General features: G+C 32.3%; 1 protein-coding gene and 1 long non-coding RNA gene across 2 annotated transcripts; both read left to right on the forward strand.

Annotated features, from left to right (window-relative positions):
- The first annotated feature begins 737 nt into the window (after positions 1-737).
- On the forward strand, positions 738-19,602 carry LOC143349570 (uncharacterized). The gene is made up of 5 exons (XM_076780916.1): positions 738-854; positions 925-1,042; positions 8,967-9,228; positions 19,331-19,463; positions 19,549-19,602. The coding sequence occupies exons 1-5, from the start codon at positions 738-740 to the stop codon at positions 19,600-19,602; spliced, it is 684 nt and encodes a 227-aa protein (XP_076637031.1).
- Positions 18,360-18,751, forward strand: LOC143349480 (uncharacterized). Its single transcript, XR_013080920.1, has 2 exons — positions 18,360-18,440; positions 18,514-18,751. It is a non-coding gene; the product is annotated as an uncharacterized LOC143349480 (long non-coding RNA).
- Positions 19,603-19,941: the final 339 nt, after the last annotated feature.

Here is a 19,941-nt window from a genome sequence, read left to right on the forward strand (position 1 = left end):
ATAATGCATCTCAATTCCTATGTTTTGAAAAAACTCATTTTAGATCAATTTACAACAGGAAATTTATTCAAAATTAAATATTTTCAGCCACAATATTTAATTAAAAATAAATTGTTTCTATTATTTAAGAATTTTAATAGTAACACAAACTTGCGTAAATATTTATTTTAGTGTCTTTGTTCCAAATCTGTTTATTTCTAATGCTCAAATACAGCCATCTTGAAAAAAATACTTGAAAAATAGACTCAGGAAAAAGTCAAAGTAAATACTTACCAAAAGTTGCACAGTATATATAATGCAGTTAACGTTTGAAAGTAAACATTTTTAGTAACGATTTACCCAATTTATTATAACTTGATTTTAATTAACAATCTATTCAATGCAACGTTTCATAATTAAGCTCAGACCATTCAGTTCTTCAGAAAGACGAGAGAAGTGGGACCAGTATATTCAGCATTTCTTATTACAAAACGCTTAAGAAGTATTTGATATTTTTGGGACAGTCTCCATTGCAAAGTGATCTACATAGCAATATTAGTGTTACTCTGATAATATGTATTAACGTTAGCATACTACTGCCTTCGGTAAGTGGAAACAGCCGATTAATCAATGAATAATGCTCGATATTAACAATATTGGATATACAAATTGAAAAATAACATAATCTTAAATACCAACGTAAATTATCAGACAATATTGTTACATAATTGCAACGTACATTTCAATAGGTTTTCCAAATGCAGTTGTCGTTATCCAAGAAGGATTGGGACGGTGTCATCGAGAGCCAACCACATTTAATTACAGCTGCTGTCGGTATTGTTAAATTATTAAGTCTTCATCTCAACAGACAAAATGTATGTACACTTTCTACAGTAAATGGAGTTGATTATGTACACAGAATCATAGAAATACGCGACATTATAGTTTAAAGAAATATTTGTCTCCGTGAAAGAAGAATGGGAGGAGTTGAAGCTCACAGATGAACTGCATTATCTAGAAGTTCTCACCGAGAGAGGGAGCAAAATTGCCCAACTATACAGAAGTAAGTGTTTTCTCATAATTTTCAACGAATTTTCGACTCTTTTTCGGAATTAATTCCTCGTAAAATTATCAATCAAAAGTTTTCTATCATTTTGCTACGAAGAGTTTCGTTGAAGCTGTGTTATAGAGGTGAAATGCAATTAAAGTTTGTAACCGTGCCCCCCTGAGGACGCACAGGGGGGCTGATCAAAAATTTTAGTGACATTTTAGTGTAACTTTTGAACCATTAAAGATATCAAAGTATGGTTTCCAACGGAAAAATATTACAAAATTCTACCATTTTAATAATGTAGAGAATATTTTGTAATTACTCCTACTATGTCTAATTTTATATTTATGTTTATTTAATTGGTGTCTGCAATGTTTTAAATGTAATTGTTTCTAACAAATGTAGCGAAATGAACTAGAAGTTTGTTCCTTATTTTATGTATATTATTTTCTTAGACAATTTGTATTGAAAAATAAAAAGTGTATTCCTTATTTTAGATATATTATTTCCTTTGACAATTTATATTGAAAAACATTTACTTTTTGGATTATATAGAAATATATAATCCAATATTATTCCAGATAATATTATTAAAAACTGTAACAAAATGTTACACTAAATAAATAGTTATACAGGGTGTTCCGCCAACCCTGGGAAAAATTTTAATCGGGGATTCTAGAGGCCAAAATAAGACGAAAATCAAGAATACCAATTTATCGATGAAGGCTTCGTTAAAAAGTTATTAACAATTAAATTCAAAAATTTCAAATCGTTTTGGAAAAATTATTTTCGGTTGCGGGGGTCAATTACAATCATTTCTTATGAATACACATATCCCCGAAATCCTACCCTCTTTCGAGAAAAAAATTCGGGTAGATGGTGAAATTTCTCGGCGAAAAAAAAATTTTTCAAATCGTTCTAAAAAAATTATTTCCAATTGCAAGGGTCGATTATAATCATTTTTGATGAATAGATAAACCCCCGTAATCCTACACAGTTTGAAGAAAAAAATTCGAGAAGGTGTGAAATTTTTCAACAAAATTAAAAAATTTTAAATCGTTCTAAAAAAATTATTTTTGATTGCAGGGACGAATTGTAATAATTTTTGGTCAATAGACATACCCTCGAAATCGTAACCATTTTCGAGAAAAAAATTCCTTAGTTAAAAATATAATTTCAGGCCAGAAATGCTTCCCATCATGCGAATCTTTAAAACGTCATAACTTTTGAACAGATTGGACGATTTTAATGTTCAAAGAGCCAAACGCCGCGTATTTTAGTGTAGAATATGTAACAATTATAAAAATATTGGAAAGGCTGTTCCTTGGCCCCGTAATGTTAAAAAAACCCCATAAAAATGGTCCAATTTTCAAGCAGCCATAACTCCTGTAATAGTGAATATATTTCAATGAAACTTTTTTCTGAAGTAGAGCTCATAGGTATCTACAAAAAAGTATTACACAACTTTTCTATACGGCGTCAAACAAAATTACTAAAAATGAAAAAGGAATTTTTAAGAAAAATCGACAGGGGGTAGGTGCCTAAATTTTTCGACGAAAAAAAAAAATTCAAATTGTTCTGGAAAAATTATTTTCTGTTGGGGGGATTAATTACAATCATTTTTGGTCATTACACATACCCCCGAAATCCTACCCACTTTTTAGAAAAAAATTCGAGAATGTATGAAATTTTTCGAGAAAATTAAAAAATTTCAAATCGTTCTGGAAAAATTATTTTCGGCTACTGGGGTCAGTTACAATCATTTTTGATGAATAGACATACCCTCGAAATCTTGCGCATTTTCGAGAAAAAAAATTCCTTACCGAAAATCTAGAAAATGTTTCCCTGTAATTTCATGCGTGTCTTTAAAATGTCATAACTCCTGAACGGATTGGACGATTTTAATTTTTCAAAATGCAAACTACGCGTATTTTAGTGAAGAATATGTGAAAATTCCTAAAATATTCGAAAAGTTGGTCCTTAAACCCGCAAAATGAGAAAAACCCCATAAAAATGGTCCAACTTTCAAACAGCCGTAACTCCTACAATTGTGAATATATTTGAATGAAACTTTTTTCTGAAGTAGAGCTCATGGGTACCTACAAAAAAGTATTACACAACTTTTCTATACGGAGTCAAAGAAAATTACTAAAAATCAAAAACGGGTTTTCAAGAAAAGTCGATAAGGGAGTAGGTTCCTAAATTCTTTGGCGAAATTGAAATGTTTCAAATCACTCTGGAAAAATTATTTTCGATTGCAGGGGTTAATTACAATCATTTTTGGTTAATAGACATACCCTCGAAATCCTAACCATTTTCGAGAAAAAAATTCCTTAGATAAAACTATAATTTCAGGCCAGAATTGTCACTCGACAATTTCTTGCGTATCTTTAAAACGCCATAACTTCTGAACGGATTGGAGGATTTTAATGTTTCAAACGGCAAACAACGCGTATTTCGATGAAGAATATGTAGGAATTCTAACAATATTGAAAAAGTTGTTCCCTGACCCCGTAAAGATAGAAAAACCCCATAAAAATGGTCCAATATTCAAACAGCTATTACTCCTGTAATAGTGAATACATTTCAAAGAAACTTTCTTCTGAAGTAGAGCTCTTGAGTATCTACAAAAAAGTATTAGACAACTTTTCTGTAGGGCGTCAAACAAAATTACTAAAAATGAGAAAGGAATTTTCAAGAAAAATCGACAAGGGTAGGTGCCTAAATTTTTCGACGAAAAAAAAGATTTCAAATAGTTTTGGAAAAATTATTTTTGGTTGCGGGGGTCAATTACAATTATTTTTTATGAATAGACATACCCCCGACATCTTGCGCATTTTCGAGAAAAAAATTCAGTACGAGCGGAACTTTAAACGATAATAACTTTTTAACGAAGGCTCCATCAACATATTGGTATTCTTGATTTTCGTCTTATTTTGCCCTCTAAAATCCCCCATTAAAGTTTTTCCCAGGGGTGGCCGAACACCGTGCATAGTAGAGGCTTATACTATCATTTTCATATACGTACCATTTCCATACATATTTTTATAAATGCATAATTTTTTAAATTAACCCTACTTTAATACTTAACCTGAACTATTCCTATACATGTTTCTATAATCTGAACAGTTCTTTTGAAAAATTTATCATTATCCCGTAGAGTACCGATGATGAATACCGAACGCGCGTAAAATTACATGACACCAACAACTTTGAACATTAACAATTCAGAAAGATGGACGAGGGTGGTTACGATTTTTATATATTATCTAAAAGAAAGGATCCTGAAAACATTGAGATATGTTCGAATGTGGGACAATTTGGGACTCAAAAGATATTCCTTGCCAATTGTAAAAATATTGACAATTTTCTGTAGTACATTCAACGTTACATTCCTGGTACAATAAATAAAATAACTTCAGTCGTAATTAATATTTTTTAATAGACAATAATGTTGTTTATCGTACAAAAGAAACGAAGAAAAAACGTTAAACGAGATCGTCAAAATACCGTGAAAAAGAAAGTACATTTCTCGAGCGTCAAACATACATTTGAAAACGTTAAAGTTTAACAGTTCGATACAGCTATAATTTATAGTTAATTTCACCAATGCTTTAATTTTTGAGGTCAGTAGATATTTGAAAGGTAATACCAATTGATTAAAAATCGATATGCGAAAGTTCATTTTTTGGTAAAACGTCACTAAAATCTTTGATCCATCCCACTGTGAGCCGGTGGCCCGGTATTAATACTCGCGCGGCGCGTAATTAGCGGCGAGAAGATGCGGACGCCTAGCGGCCGCTCGGTGAACCACCAGTCACGGATGGGGATATACGCGCAGAGATACCAGAAAAGCACCGAAGGTGCTTTCTCACACTATGCTAAATCACGCGTACGTGAGCTCGTGGAGTTTCGGAAAGTCGACAAAGGCAAACTGACACATGCCCTCTTTCTCGATTATTCCGAAGCTGCCCGAAGTAATTTCGGTCCGCCTCGTGGGAGTCGAGAGAGAAAGGCTCACATTTGCCTTCTCGCTCTTAACAACTGAAATCCGACCTCCCGTCTACGGCATACGATTTGGAATCTCGAGCCGTGATTTTCGACTGCCCAGGCATTTTTATTTTCCGACCTATGTAGGCGCACATAAGCAAAGTACCCATAATGGAAAAAAAATTTTGTAAAATTTATTTTACGGAAATACACGTTTTAAGACCCTCTGATCATATTTTAATTATTGAAAAAAAAGAAATTTTTTTTTATTATTCCCATGTATGAGCGAACATATGCATATTAATAATACGATTTTTTCAAATCAAAATTCTTTAAGATTGAAAATTAATAAATTAAAATGAGAGTCCACTCTTTGCCAGTATCGTGCACGCTGTGGCATTTTTCAATAAGAAGAGTTCTTATTTTTATAACATAAACAAAAAAGTAGAATTAATAGTTGAGGAAATTAATTAATAATGATTTTCCTCGATATATTTTAAGTTAACCGTATCAATTTGATATGACGAACTAAATATTATATGTTTGATTTGGCTTAATTTTGCATAAAAAAATGATTGTATCGATCCATAAAAATTAATAATGTGCACGATACCGCTCAATGGAAACCACGGAAAGGTGGTGGTCTCTTCCATCAGGAGGGAAATGTAAAAAACTGTTATTTAATTATGCAATGTGCAATATTGAAATGTTTAAACTAACGTAATGAAAAAAGAGCTCGTGAATACATTAATTTTTGATTAATGTACATACGAGCTATAGTCACGAGATCCCCACCATCAAACCGTTTAAAAACAAAGGAATAGTGATCCCGTTTGCCAGTGTGATACAAAGTATGGGTTGGATTTTAAATTTGAAAAGGACATAGTCGAATATTTTTAAAGGTACAAAACATAGCGTTTCATTTTAGAACAGTAACATGAGTTAGCAGGTACTATCATAAAACTGTTTTAGCCAGTTATATCCCTTTTTACCTGAAGTACAAGGTAAAAAGTACGAGGTACAAGTAAATCGTAATCCGAAAATCATTCACATTATATCAATGTAAATGAAGCGGTCTTTCCATCAGAGTTAAATACAAAATTTTGTAATTTCTGTGAAAACAGAATTTTCATTAGATGTACGTGGTGTTTAAAATTTTTATGTTTTGACTGTTTTTACGAAAAATACCATCCAGATTCATGTACTTCATATATTGAAAATAACATATGTTAAATGTAATTGGTAAATTCAACTTTAAAAAAAAATATTCGAAGATCAAACAAAAATATAATGTCACATTTAGTGTACGGTTAAAATATAATTTAAAAAAAAAAGATTTCTTTTAGCAGGGTCCGAACCTGCACAGCAAAAGAAGCTCGAACTTACAGCCAAACACCCCATCATTCACATCATACTACTTATTGGTGAATTTGGTTCTATTTTTGAAGATAAGTAGCTGTAATAACTTTAATAATATCTTGCAGTAAAACTTAACCCAAAATCGGGTACCATTCCAACTTTCCCTTATTAGAATCGAATTTTCAATTTGTTTTAGCGAAAATCCCAGCCGGTTAAGCTGTTTACAGCTGTTTTTAATTACCAAGCATTTATTTCTCAATTAACCCTTTGCGAGTAAAACCATTTTGCACATTGTTGTAAAACATTTGTGGTATTCGTTTTCAATGCGATTTAAGTAAGCATATACAGGGTGTTCGGCCACCTCTGGTAAAAATTGTAATGGGAGATTCTAGAGGCCAAAATAAGATGAAAATCAAGAATACTAATTTGTTGATGGAGATTTCGTTAAAAAATTATTAACGTTTAAAGTTTCGTCCGTACTGAATTTTTTTCTCGAAAGTGCGTAGGATTTCAGGGATATGTCTATTCACGAAAAATGATTGTAATTGACCACCGCAACCGAAAATAATTTTTTCAGAATGATTTGAAATTTTTTTTTTTCGTCGAAAAATTTAGGCACCTACCCCCTGTCGATTTTTCTTAAAAATTCCTTTTTCATTTTTAGTAATTTTATTTGACGTCCTACAAAAAAGTTGTTTAATACTTTTTTGTAGGTACCCTTGAGCTCTGCTTCGGAAAAAAGTTTCATTGAAATATATTCACTATTGTAGGAGTTATGGCTGTTTGAAAATTGGACCATTTTTATGGGGTTTTTCCCATTTTGCGTGGTCAAGGACCAACTTTTCGAATATTTTTGCGATTTGTATATATTCTCCACCAAAATACGCGTAGTTTGCTTGTTTAAACATTAAAATCGTCCAATCCGTTCAGAAATTATGACGTTTTAAAGATTCGCATGAAAATTCGGGCAGACATTTCTGGTCAGAAATTAGATTTTCGGTAAGGAATTTTTTTCTCGGAAATGCGTAGGATTTCGGGGGTATGTGTAATGACCAAAAAGTGATTGCAATCGACTCTTGCTACCGAAAATAATTTTTTTAAAACGATTTGAAAAATTTTTTTTTCTGCCAAAAAGTTTCAACACTTACCCGATTTTTTGTCTCGAAAGTGAGTAGGATTTCAGGGATATGTCTATTTACCAAAAATGCTTATAATTGACCCCTGCAACCAAAAATAATTTTTCCAGAACGATTTGAAATTTTTGAATTTAATTGTTAATAACTTTTTAACGGAGCCTCCATCAACAAATTGGTATTCTTGATTTTCGTCTTATTTTGGCCTCTAGAATCTCCCATTAAAATTTTTCCCAGAGGTGGCCAAACACCCTGTATTGTATACGATTTCATTAAAGTTTTTCTTTTCTAGAGAAGATAAAGAAAAAGTTTATTTAATTTTTTTTACATAAAATTGAATTCTTCCCAAGATTTATATGAAACACTTAAAAGATCTTTTATAAATTACGCCTATGTATCGGAACAACTATGAAACAAGAGATATAATCATTATTATCCATGGGCTGATTATAGTCAAAGACTAATCGGACTTTGAAATGAGAACATAAAACTTAAATGTAAAGTTCCATTTAAATTCATTCAACCATTTATACTCAATCGTATTAATAATATACATATGTACACTCATACATAGGAATAATAAAAAAAAATTTCTTTTTTTTCAATAATTAAAATATGATCAGGGGGTCTTAAAACGTGTATTTTCGTAAAATAAATTTCACAAAATTTTTTTCCATTATGGGTACTTTGCTTATGTGCGCCTACATAGGTCGGAAAATAAAAATGCCTGGGCAGTCGAGAATCACGGCTCGAGATTCCAAATCGTATGCCGTAGACGGGAGGTCGGATTTCAGTTGTTAAGAGCGAGAAGGCGAATGCGAGCCTTTCTCTCTCTCCTCCCACGAGGCGGACCGAAATTACTTCGGGCAGCTTCGGAATAATCGAGAAAGAGCGCATGTGTCAGTTTGCCTTTGTCGACTTTCCGAAACTCCACGAGCTCACGTACGCGTGATCTGGCATGTGGGAGTATCGCACCGGGTGCTGAATCTGGCATCTATGCACACGTATATGTTGGAAATAAAGCGCCACCTAGAGACAATCTGACTTACCTTTTTTCCCCCTAGAACCGTGTGTCTTTTGTCTGTAACAGAGCCTCGTGCTGAATAAATGTGTTTTGCCGAAAGTTAGCTGAGTGTTGCTCATTTGCATCCCCAAAATTCCCACAGTATATTATAATAGCACAGAATTATGTGTCGTAGCGATGAAATTTAATTTGCAACCTAAAATTTACCCAATTTTGGTCAGAGTCTATGCGATAGGAATTTAAACAGTACCAATTCAAAGTTATATTCGCAAACTTTAACTGCTCACACCTCCATATAGAAACTTCAAAGTGCAAAATGTTTCGATTTATGTTGAAACGAGTTATTGATTTTGAAAAAAGTCCCCAATTTTTGCAGACATTCGGTAATTCGTATATCTATAATGACAAAAGTAATATGTACACTTTTCAGGCGTCTTATTATCATTTTTGGTAGTGTTTGTATCGCTTCCACTGCTTAATCCGTTATTGGACATTACTGTACCGCTAAACGAGTCCCGACGGCGAATACAAATACTAAAACTTTATTACTTCGTAAATAACGACGAGTACTTTTATAGCATATATCTTCACGGTACTATCGGCGCGATTAGTGTTATACTAACAATAGTCTCCGCAGATTCTCTATACATGGTAATAGTTCATCACGCTTCTGGATTATTCGCCGTATGCGGGTAAATATAATTGACATTTGAAATGTTGTACACTACAGGGTGTTCGGCCACCCCTGGGAAACATTTTAATGGGGGATTCTAGAGGCCAAAATAATACGAAAATCAAGAATACCAATTTGTTGATGGAGGCTTCGTTAAACAGTTATTAATAATTAAATTAAAAAATTTCAAATCGATCTGGAAAAATTGTTTCCGATTGCACGAGTCGATTATAATCATTTTTTATGACTAGACATACCCTCAAATTACTACCCACTTTCGAGAAAAAAATTCCTTGCCGAAAATATAATTTCTGGTCAGAATGTTTGCCGGAATTTTTGTGCGAATCTTTAAAATGTCAATTTTTGGACGATTTTAATGTTTAAAAATGCAAACGATGCGTATTTTGATGAAGAATATGTGAAAATTCCAAAAATATTCGAAATGTTATTCCTTGACTTTACCAAATGGGAAAACCCACCAAAAATATGGTCCAATTTTCAAACAGTCATAACTGCTACAATAGTGAATATATTTATTTGAAATTTTAGGGGGAATTAGAGTTCATGGATACCTACAAAAAAGTATTAGACAACTTTTCTGTAGGGCGTCAAACAAAATTACTAAAAATGAAAAGGAATTTTTAAGAAAAATCGACGAGGGGTAGGCCCCTAAATTTTTTAGCGATAAAAAAGATTTCAAATCGTTCTGGAAAAAATATTTTCGGTCGCAGGGGTCAATTACAATCATTTTTGGTGGATTCACATACCCCTGAAATCCTACCCACTTTCGAGAAAAAAATTCCTTACCAAAAACATTACTGGAAAATGGTTCCCTGAAATTTCATGCATATCTTTAAAACGTCCTAACTTCTGAACGGATTGAAGGATTTTAATGTTTAAAAAAGCAATCAACGCGGATTTTAGTAGAGAATATGTAGAAATTTTAAAAATATTGGAAAAGTTGCTCCTTGATCCTGTAAAATGTGAAAACCCCCATAAAAGTGGTCCAATTTTTAAACGGCCATAAAACCTACAATAGTGAATATATTTCAATGAAACTTTTTTCTGAAGCAGAGTCCATGGGCACCTACAACAAAGTATTAGACAATTTTTCTGTAGGGTGTCGAACAAAATTATTAAAAACTAAAAACGAATATTTAAGAAAAATCGACGAGGGGTAGGTAGGCGCCTAAATTTTTCAGCGAAAAAAAAAGATTTCAAAACGTTCTGGAAAAATTATTTTCGGTCGCAGGGGTCAATTACAATCATTATTGGTGACTAGACATACCCTCAAATTCCTACCCACTTTGGAGAAAAAAATTCGAGAAAGTGTGAAATTTTTCGACAAAATTAAAAAATTTCAAATCGTTATGGAAAAATTATTTCCGATTCCAGGGGTCGATTATAATCATTTTTGATGAATAGATGTATCCTCGAAATCCTACCACGTTTCGAGAAAAAAATTCGAGAAGGTGTGACATCTTTCGACAAAATTAATAAATTTCAAATCGTTCCAAAAAAATTATTTTTGATAGCAGGGACCAATTGTAGTCATTTTTGGTCAATAGATGTACCCTCGAAATCCTAACCATTTTCGAGAAAAAAATTCCTTATCGAAAATATAATTTCCGGCCAAAAATACGTCCCTGAAATTTCATTCGAATCTTTAAAATGTCATAACTTTTGAACGGTTTGAAAGATTTTAATGTTTAAAAAAGCAAACGCCGCGTATTTTAGTGTCAAATATGTAGAAATTCTAAAAATATTCGAAAAGTTGCTCCTTGATCCCGTAAAATGTGAAAAACCCCATAAAAATGGTCCAATTTTCAAACAGCCATAACTCCTATAATAGTGAATATATTTCAATGAAACTTTTTTCTGAAGTAGAGCCCATAGGTACCTACAAAAAAGTATTATACAACTTTTCTGTAGGATGTCAAACAAAATTATTAAAAATTAAGAACGAATGTTTAAGAAAAATCAACAGTGGGTGCCTAAATTTTTCGACAAAATTAAAAAATTTCAAATCGTCCTGGAAAAATTATTTTCGGTTGTGGGGGTCAATTACAATCATTTTTGGTCATTATACATACCCTCGAATTCCTACGCATTTTCGAGAAAAAAATTCGGTACAGGCGGAACTTTAAACGTTAATAACTATTCATCTATTCATTAAAAATGCTTGTAATTGACCTCCACAACTGAAAATATTTTTTCCAAAACGATTTGAAATTTTTTGAATTTAATTGTTAATAACTTTTTAACGAAGCCACCATCAATAAATTGGTATTCTTGATTTTCGCCTCATTTTGATCTCTAGAATCACCCATTAAAATTTTTCCCAGGGGTGGTCGACCACCCTGTATATTATTGAGAGACGAGATGTTGGCATACTCGTCACAAGCTAAACGACACAAGGAGCAAAAGAAATGATCCATAGGCTCCACCTAATACCCTTCACTGTTAGGTTCGTGGCTTGACCTTGGTTCATGGTCGACTTACCCAATACAGTAATCCCTTTCTAATGTTCGCTGACTTGGTTTCGCGTCGTGAACATTGTCCAGAAACGGTTTATTTCCGAAATTGAGTGAGTGCAGTAAAGAAAATTATTCACCGTTTATTTATACTACAGGTTTTAAAATCATTCAAAAGTCAGAGAGCGTAGTTTTTTTTTACAAATTATATGATATTCGCAACGTGACTCAAGTTTGAAGTAGGAAGGCTGATTTGTTAAAAACATTATGTCTTTTAACATATTCATTTTTAATTTTTTCGAATCATTTTAGTGAGTTCAACATTCTTATACAGGATCTTCGGCCACACCTGGGAAAAATTTTAATGGGAGATTCTGGAGAGCAAAATAAGACGAAAATCAAGAATACCAATTTGTTGATAGAGGTTTCGTCAAAAAGTTATTAACGTTTCAATTTCTGCGCGTAGAACGGTAATCTGTGAACAGTAGCGTGCATGCGACAGTGGTTCTCACTCACAAGGAACCTTCGCGAACGGTCCGGCTTCGATTTTGATGAAACTTCGTACACTTATAAAGCAATCAAAAATAATCGACACGTATTTTTTTTTAGCTGCGGTAACTCGAGTTTCAGGGGTGAAACCACCCCTTGAAGTTTTGGCGCGAAACGGCTATCTCGAAAACGGAAAGACAAACGAAAAAATTGTTAATGGGCGAGGTTAATGGTTTCTTATGTACAATAACATGGTGTTAAAAAATTTAACAAAATACAATTTGTTTATAACAAACAAAAATTTATTAACTTAATTTTTCATTTTATTGAAATTTTCGTAATGACAAAAAATGACGAGCATTTTATTCCAAATCCATTGGTATGTAATATTTTTAAATTGCCTCCTACAGTTTTGCAGATTTTGGTGATTTACATCTTGCGCGCACATCTACTATGGTAGTAGCCGTTCTAACTTTAATTTTAATGAAGCACTGTAAGCTTGCACTAAATTATACAATATAATTTTAAACTTAAATTTTTAATTTTAAACCGAAACTAATTTTTCCATAACGATTTGAAATTTTTTAATTTTGTCGAAAAATTTCACACTTTCTCGAATTTTTTTCTCCAAAGTGGGTAGGAATTTCAGGGTATGTCTAGTCACCAATAATGATTGTAATTGACCCTCACAACCGAAAATAATTTTTCCAGAACGTTTTGAAATCTTTTTTTTCCGCTCAAAAATTTAGGCACCTACCCCTCGTCGATTTTTCTTAAATATTCGTTTTTAGTTTTTAATAATTTTGTTTGACACCCTATAGAAAAATTGTCTAATACTTTTTTGTAGGTGTCTATGGGCTCTGCTTCAGAAAAAAACTTTCAACGAGATATCTTTCCTATTGTGGGAGTTATGACCGTTTAAACGTTGGACCACTTTTATGGGGTTCTTCACATTTTACGGGATGAAGGAGCAACTTTTCCAATATTTTTAGAATTTCTACATATTCTCTACTAAAATCCGCGTTGATTGCTTTTTTAAACATTAAAATCCTTCAATCTGTTTAGAAGTTAGGACGTTTTAAAGATATGCATGAAATTTCAGGGAACCATTTTCCAGTAATGTTTTTGGTAAGGAATTTTTTTCTCATAAGTGGGTAGGATTTCGGGAATATGCATATTCACCAAAAATAATTGAAATTGATCCTCGCAAATAAAAATAATTTTTTTAGAACTATTTGAAATTTTTTAAATTCGCCAAAAAATTTTTCCACCTTCCCGAAATTTTTTCTCGAAAATGCGTAGAATCTCGGGGCTATGTCTATTGACTAAAAATAATTGAAATTGACCCTCGCAACTAAAAATAATTTTTTTAGAATGATTTAAAAATTTTCAATTTTGCCAAAAAAGGGAACTCCCCCTGTCGATTTTTCTTAGAAATTCATTTTTCATTTTTAATAAATTTGGTCAGCGCAGTATGGAAATATTGACTAATGCTTTTTTGTAGGTATATATGAGCTCTTCCTCCAGACTAAATTTCAATGAAATCCATCGACTATTATAGAAGTTATGGCTGTTTGAAAATTCGACCATTTTCAAGGGGGTTTTCTCATTTTTCGGGGTTAAGACTCAACTTCTCGAATATTTTTAGAATTTCTACATATTCTCTAGTAAAATACGCGTTGTTTGCTTTTTTAAACATTAAAATCCTTCAATTTGTTCAAAAGTTATAACGTTTTAAAGATATGCACGAGGGAAACACTTCTAACCACACATTAAATTTTCGGTAAGGAATTTTTTTCTTGAAAATGCGTAGGATTTCGGGGTATGTCTATTGTCGAAAAATGCTTGTAATTGACTTCTGTAACTACATATAATTTTTTTAGTATGATTTGAAATTTTTTAATTTCATCTAAAAATTCCAGTATCTACTCGAATTTTTTTCTTGAAAGTGGTTAGGATTTCAGGGGTATGTGTATCCGCCAAAAATGATTATAATTAACCCCTGCAACCGAAAAAAATTTTTCCAGAACGTTTTGAAATCTTTTTTTTCGCTGAATTATTTAGGCACCTACCCCCTATCGATTTTTCTTAGAAATTCATTTTTTATTTTTAATAAATTTGGTTAGCATAGTATGGAAATATTGACTAATACTTTTTTGTAAGTATATATGAGCTTTACATTCTGACTAAATTTCAATGAAATCCATCGACTATTATAAGAGTTATGGCCGTTTGAAAATTCGACCATTTTCAAGGAGGTTTTCTCATTTTTCGGGGTTAAGACTCAACTTTTCAAATATTTTTAGAATTTCTACATATTCTCTAGCAAAATACGCGTCGTTTGCTTTTTTAAACATTAAAATCCTTGAATCCGTTCAGAAGTTACGACATTTTAAAGATATGCATGAAATTTCAAAGAAGCATTTCTGGCCTCACATTAGATTTTCGGTAAAGAATTTTTTTCTTGAAAGTGCGCAGGATTTCGGGGTATGTCTATTCACCAAAAATGCTTGTAATTGACCCCTGTAACTACATATAATTTTTTTAGTATGATTTGAAATTTTTTAATTTCATCTAAAAATTCCAGTATCTACTCGAATTTTTTTCTCCAAAGTGGGTAGGATTTTGGGGGTATGTGTATCCACCAAAAATGATTGTAATTGAGCTCCGCAACCAAGAATAATTTTTTCAGAATGATTTGAAATTTTTTAATTTAATTTTGTTAACTTCTTAACGAAGCCTCCATCAACAAATTAGTATTCTTGATTTCCGTCTTATTTTGGCCTCTAGAATCTCCCATTAAAATTTTTCACAGGGGTGGTCGAATACCCTGTATAGATGAAAAACCAAATGGATTCCAGAATCCTGTTGAGTAGTGCTATTCTGTTAAAAATGAACCAAGATGCCATATTTGTGGTGACGTGGCAATAATTAAATGCGCATGGTGTAAGAAATCTCTATATTTCAAACATTTTTTCGATGAGTACCACTATTATCAAAACTACATAGAGTAATTGCTATACACACTGTATGTATTTATAATTTATAAATCGCTCCACCTTTGCCACGATGTCATAGGTGGATAATAAAAACAATTAATTTTTTCATTGCTGTTAAGAAACTTGTCACTGTTATTGTTACTTGTTACTTGTTACTGTATAATTTAGTGCAAGCCTACAGTGCTTCATTAAAATCAAAGTTACAACGGCTGCTACCATAGTGGATGTACGCGCAAGATGTAAATCATAAAAATCTGCAAAACTGTAGGAGGCAATTTTAAAATATTACATACCAATGGATTTGGAATAAAATGCTCGTCATTTTTTGTCATTATGAAAATTTCAATAAAATGAAAAATTAAGTTAATAAATTTTTTTTTGTTATAAACAAATTGTATTTTGTTAAATTTTTTAACACCATGTTATTGTACATAAGAAACCATTAACCTCGCCCATTAACAATTTCTTCGTATGTCTTTCCGTTTTCGAGATAACCGTTTCGAACCAAAACTTCAAGGGGTGGTTTCACCCCTTAAACTCGAGTTACCGCAGCTAAAAAAAAATACGTGTCGATTATTTTTGTCTGCTTTATAAGTGTACGAAGTTTCATCAAAATCGAAGCCGGAGCGTTCGCGAAGATTCCTTGTCAGCATGAGAAACTCTGTTTACTGATGTATCGAGAGCTTTGCAGATTTGTGAGACCCATTAGAACTGTCCCCAACTTGTCACTTGCACGCAGCTGTTCGCAGATTACCGTTCTGCAGGCAGAACTTTAAAGGTTAATAACATTTTAACGAAGCCTCAATCAACAAATTGGAATTCCTGATTTTCGTCTTATTTTTACCTCTAGAATCTACCATTAAAATATTTCAGAGAGGTGGCCGAACACTGTATATTTTTTCTTTAATTTTTAAACTTTGCTTTCAACATTTTCGAGGAATGTTAGTCGTATATGTGAACGTTTAATGACCAGTCCCATGAGATTCTACTCCATTCTACTGTTTATACTATTTTATGAATTTTTTTATTTCCTTTCCTACATTCCCTATTCTTAAGATTTCCTTTCAATGGTTCTAACTTATTATTAACAAAAATAATGTTATGTGTCTTTTATGTATAATCATCTTTTTATATTTGCATTATAGTATTACTCTTTCTTTCTTTTATTGATACTTCTGAACTTAGTTACATTACTATCATAAAAGGTATAACATATTTTATATTCTTTTCCTAATTCTTAGAAGTGTAAATATGGTCTTGTTTGGTATCATTTCCATTGGAGAATGCTCAGTATCGCGATTAAAATAATTCAAAAGTATTAAATTAGAAAATATTATTTTTGTTCTTTTGGTGATTCGTTGCGTTATTACCAATCGTATCGCCGAAATAGTTTTAGGAATTGATGGGAATGACTCTGTGGACCATATCGATGGGAAAAATAACAAACATTAGCGAGGAGCCACTGTAATAACCCAGACCCTAACAAGTGGAGGGGATTCCCCTTTTGCATTTTGTAAGAATTGGACGAATTGTGATAGTCGACCTATCAAATTTTTTAACATATTTTCTGAACAGCATTACTCTTATAATAAATTTAAACAAGAGTCGCAAAAATATCCGAAGAAGAAAACAAAACAGTCGAAATTAAAAATTAAATTTTGGTTTAATACTTTTTCAAACATCCGCGAATTTTGATCTAAACGGACCTTTGAAAAAAATATTTTTAATTTAAATACAACTATCACGATTCATGTCAAACCATAAATATTATAGAAAAGAAAGTTTATGATGCAACATTCTTCGAACAATTATTCGTTATATCTGAAACGTACACTATGAAATCATTTTCTATCGAAAAATTATTTTCTTCGTGAAATAGAAAAATTGTTTTCTACTGAGTTGTTTAAGACAGACTAAACATTTTAACTGCAATAGATGATCTCTAAATAATAAATAAAACATACAGCAATGCTTGGATAACTGCGAGTCATTTTCGATTGGATAAGTGAATAGTACAAGTGTCAGATTACTATTATACAGGGTGATCGACCACTCCTGGGAAAAATTGTAATGGGGGATTCTAGAGGCCAAAATAGGACGAAAATCAAGAAAACAAATTTGTTGATGGAGGCTTCGTTAAAAAGTTATTAACATTTAAAGTTCCGATCGTACTGAATTTTTTTCTCGAAAATGCGCAACATTTCGGGGGTATATCTATTCACCAAAAATGATTGTAATTGACCCCCGCAACCGAAAATAATTTTTCCAGAACGATTTGAATATTTTTAATTCAATTGTTAATAACCTTTTAACGAAGTCTCCATCAACAAATTGGTATTATTAATTTTCGTCTTATTTTGGCCTCTAGAATCCCCCATTAAAATTTTTCCCAGGGGTGGTCGAACACCCTGTATTTATCCTCTTCTAAGTACTGTAATACCATTATTCCATGTAAATATCTGATAATTATGTCATCAATATTTGTATTATCATATAGCTAAATATAAGAAAAAATCAATTTTTATTTATATTTATATTATATTATTCCATACTAACAATCAAAATATAAAGTCTGGACTGCACGTATAAGAGTGGTTCATAAGGTGCTATGCGGTGGTATAATTATGAATCATATTAATATGTTTCACATTTGGTGCTCGTTTCAATGTTTGGCAAGATACAAAGCCGAACAGTATAGCTCAGATTATGCCTTTCTGGGACCTGAAAAGTAACCGTCCTTTTATAGCCAAGAAACTTTGGTCCCGTGTTTCTTACAGTTATCCAACATTTGCTGTATTATCATTGTTAACCTTGAGCAAAATAGTTTGTGAAAAATTGTTCGCGTAGCATGTAGGTATAGTACATACCTAGAACAGAGCATCATAACTATTCTATATCGAGTTCACCAGGTTTTATATCCATTACCTCCATAGAAATAAACACAATTTTGTTTATACCAGTAATTCTGATAAATACAGATATAAGATTAGAAAAGCAACTGAAAATAATAATGTGACTAAAAATGGAGGTGCTTCGAAGGCCAACGAATATCAAGACTTTAGACAGTGCGTTATAGTCCACAATAAAGCCATCAAGTTCGTATCGATTAAATAACATTAAACTAAAAGTAAACAGTTTTATGGTGTTTCGCTGATTTGTCGTTTCATTCTGTTTCAAGGTTTTTCGAGTTCCTGGATAATCTAAATCGAAAGAATTACTTAATTCAAATCGGACTAAACATGATAGGTATTAGCATCACGGCGTTTCAAGTAAGACACATGTATATCTTTCGATAACGTTGTTTCTAAGGACTGTTAATCAAATCGAAATTTTATTTCCCAGACTGTTGTACACTTGCACGAACCTGATCAAGCTTTCAGATACTGTATTTTCTTCGCCGCTCAGAACTTTCATTTGTTCATTATCAGTTTACCTGGACAAGTGCTTGTAGATTACAGTTTAGACTTAGCCACCAACATGTAAGTTTCTAATGCGAAAAAAGTTTACGAAAAACGAGCTACTAAGTTATTTTATAGGTTCTTGTGCATTTTCGTTTAAGTATATTGTATCAGAGAGTGACCGTCTTCCTGTATATACAACTTCTCTAAACTAACTAATGCTCCTTCCAAGCAAATCAATTAATATCTGTTTAAAAATTCGTCCAATGTCCATTTAAGACGTATTCTTCATTCAAAATTTGAAAGATTTCACACTAGACCTGCTACGACCGACCAAACGACGTTTTTAACATTTCGTCTAGAATTTCAAACGTACAATGTTATTTTAGCGACATTTAACTTCACGACCTTTCTTATAGTGTACCCACAATGAATTTTTCAATATTCACTTCTATTCTCGTTGCTTGTTTTTTTGAGGAAAATGTGTAGTCTATCTTGCTTACCACAGTTGGTCACCTGACCAGTTGAACGATTTATATTTTTTTGTAAAAGACTCTACCTCGTGAAAGAGAAAAAGAAAAACTGATCATTAAACTGGTCTTTGTAGGAGTGAGTATACATGGAGATCGGTAGGTATAGTGTTAAATTAATACGATTATGTTCATGTACGCTTATACTGCAGTAAAGTTTTCCATGGTTAAATATGCAGGAATGCATCAAATAAGTTGATACATTTAAACAATTCCATCAAATTCCGATAGATACATGTCCCAATGGTATCAAGCACCGCTGGAAGTACAAAGATTACTCTGTACGATGCAAATAAGATGCAGTAAACCATGTTCGTTGACAGCAGGAGGATTATACGAGATGAACATAGAGAATTTTGGAATGGTATGTAACAGTATGAAGATAATGGAGCTACGATTTATCACATATTATTAGACGAGTATTAATTAATATAACATTTAATTTTAAGACTTTTAAAACGTGCATGTCGTATTTCACAATGTTGTTGTCGATGAAACAATAACTCCTTGTTACTATTGCTCTGTAAAGTATCCTTTTCCTGTCAGAAGTGCTATACTGATCGATCGACGTAAATCCAGAGGAATTGTAGTAAAAACTGACGATATTACGATGGATACGTATATGTAAATAAAATTGTTACACTGTATGGTTATTCAATGGTATTATTTAAATGTGTTTCCGAACTAGGTTCATACTTGTTCACGGCCATTTCTAAACTGGTTAAACTATCCTATTGTTTGTTTAATACACCTCATCGAAGACAGTTTGTCATTCAAGTTGTGTCAAACTAATATACAGAGTGTTAACTGGCATAATTAAGATGTGAATTTGAGACCCCAAA

Source organism: Colletes latitarsis, chromosome 13 (assembly GCF_051014445.1).
Source record: "Colletes latitarsis isolate SP2378_abdomen chromosome 13, iyColLati1, whole genome shotgun sequence".
Lineage (NCBI taxonomy): Eukaryota > Metazoa > Arthropoda > Insecta > Hymenoptera > Colletidae > Colletes > Colletes latitarsis.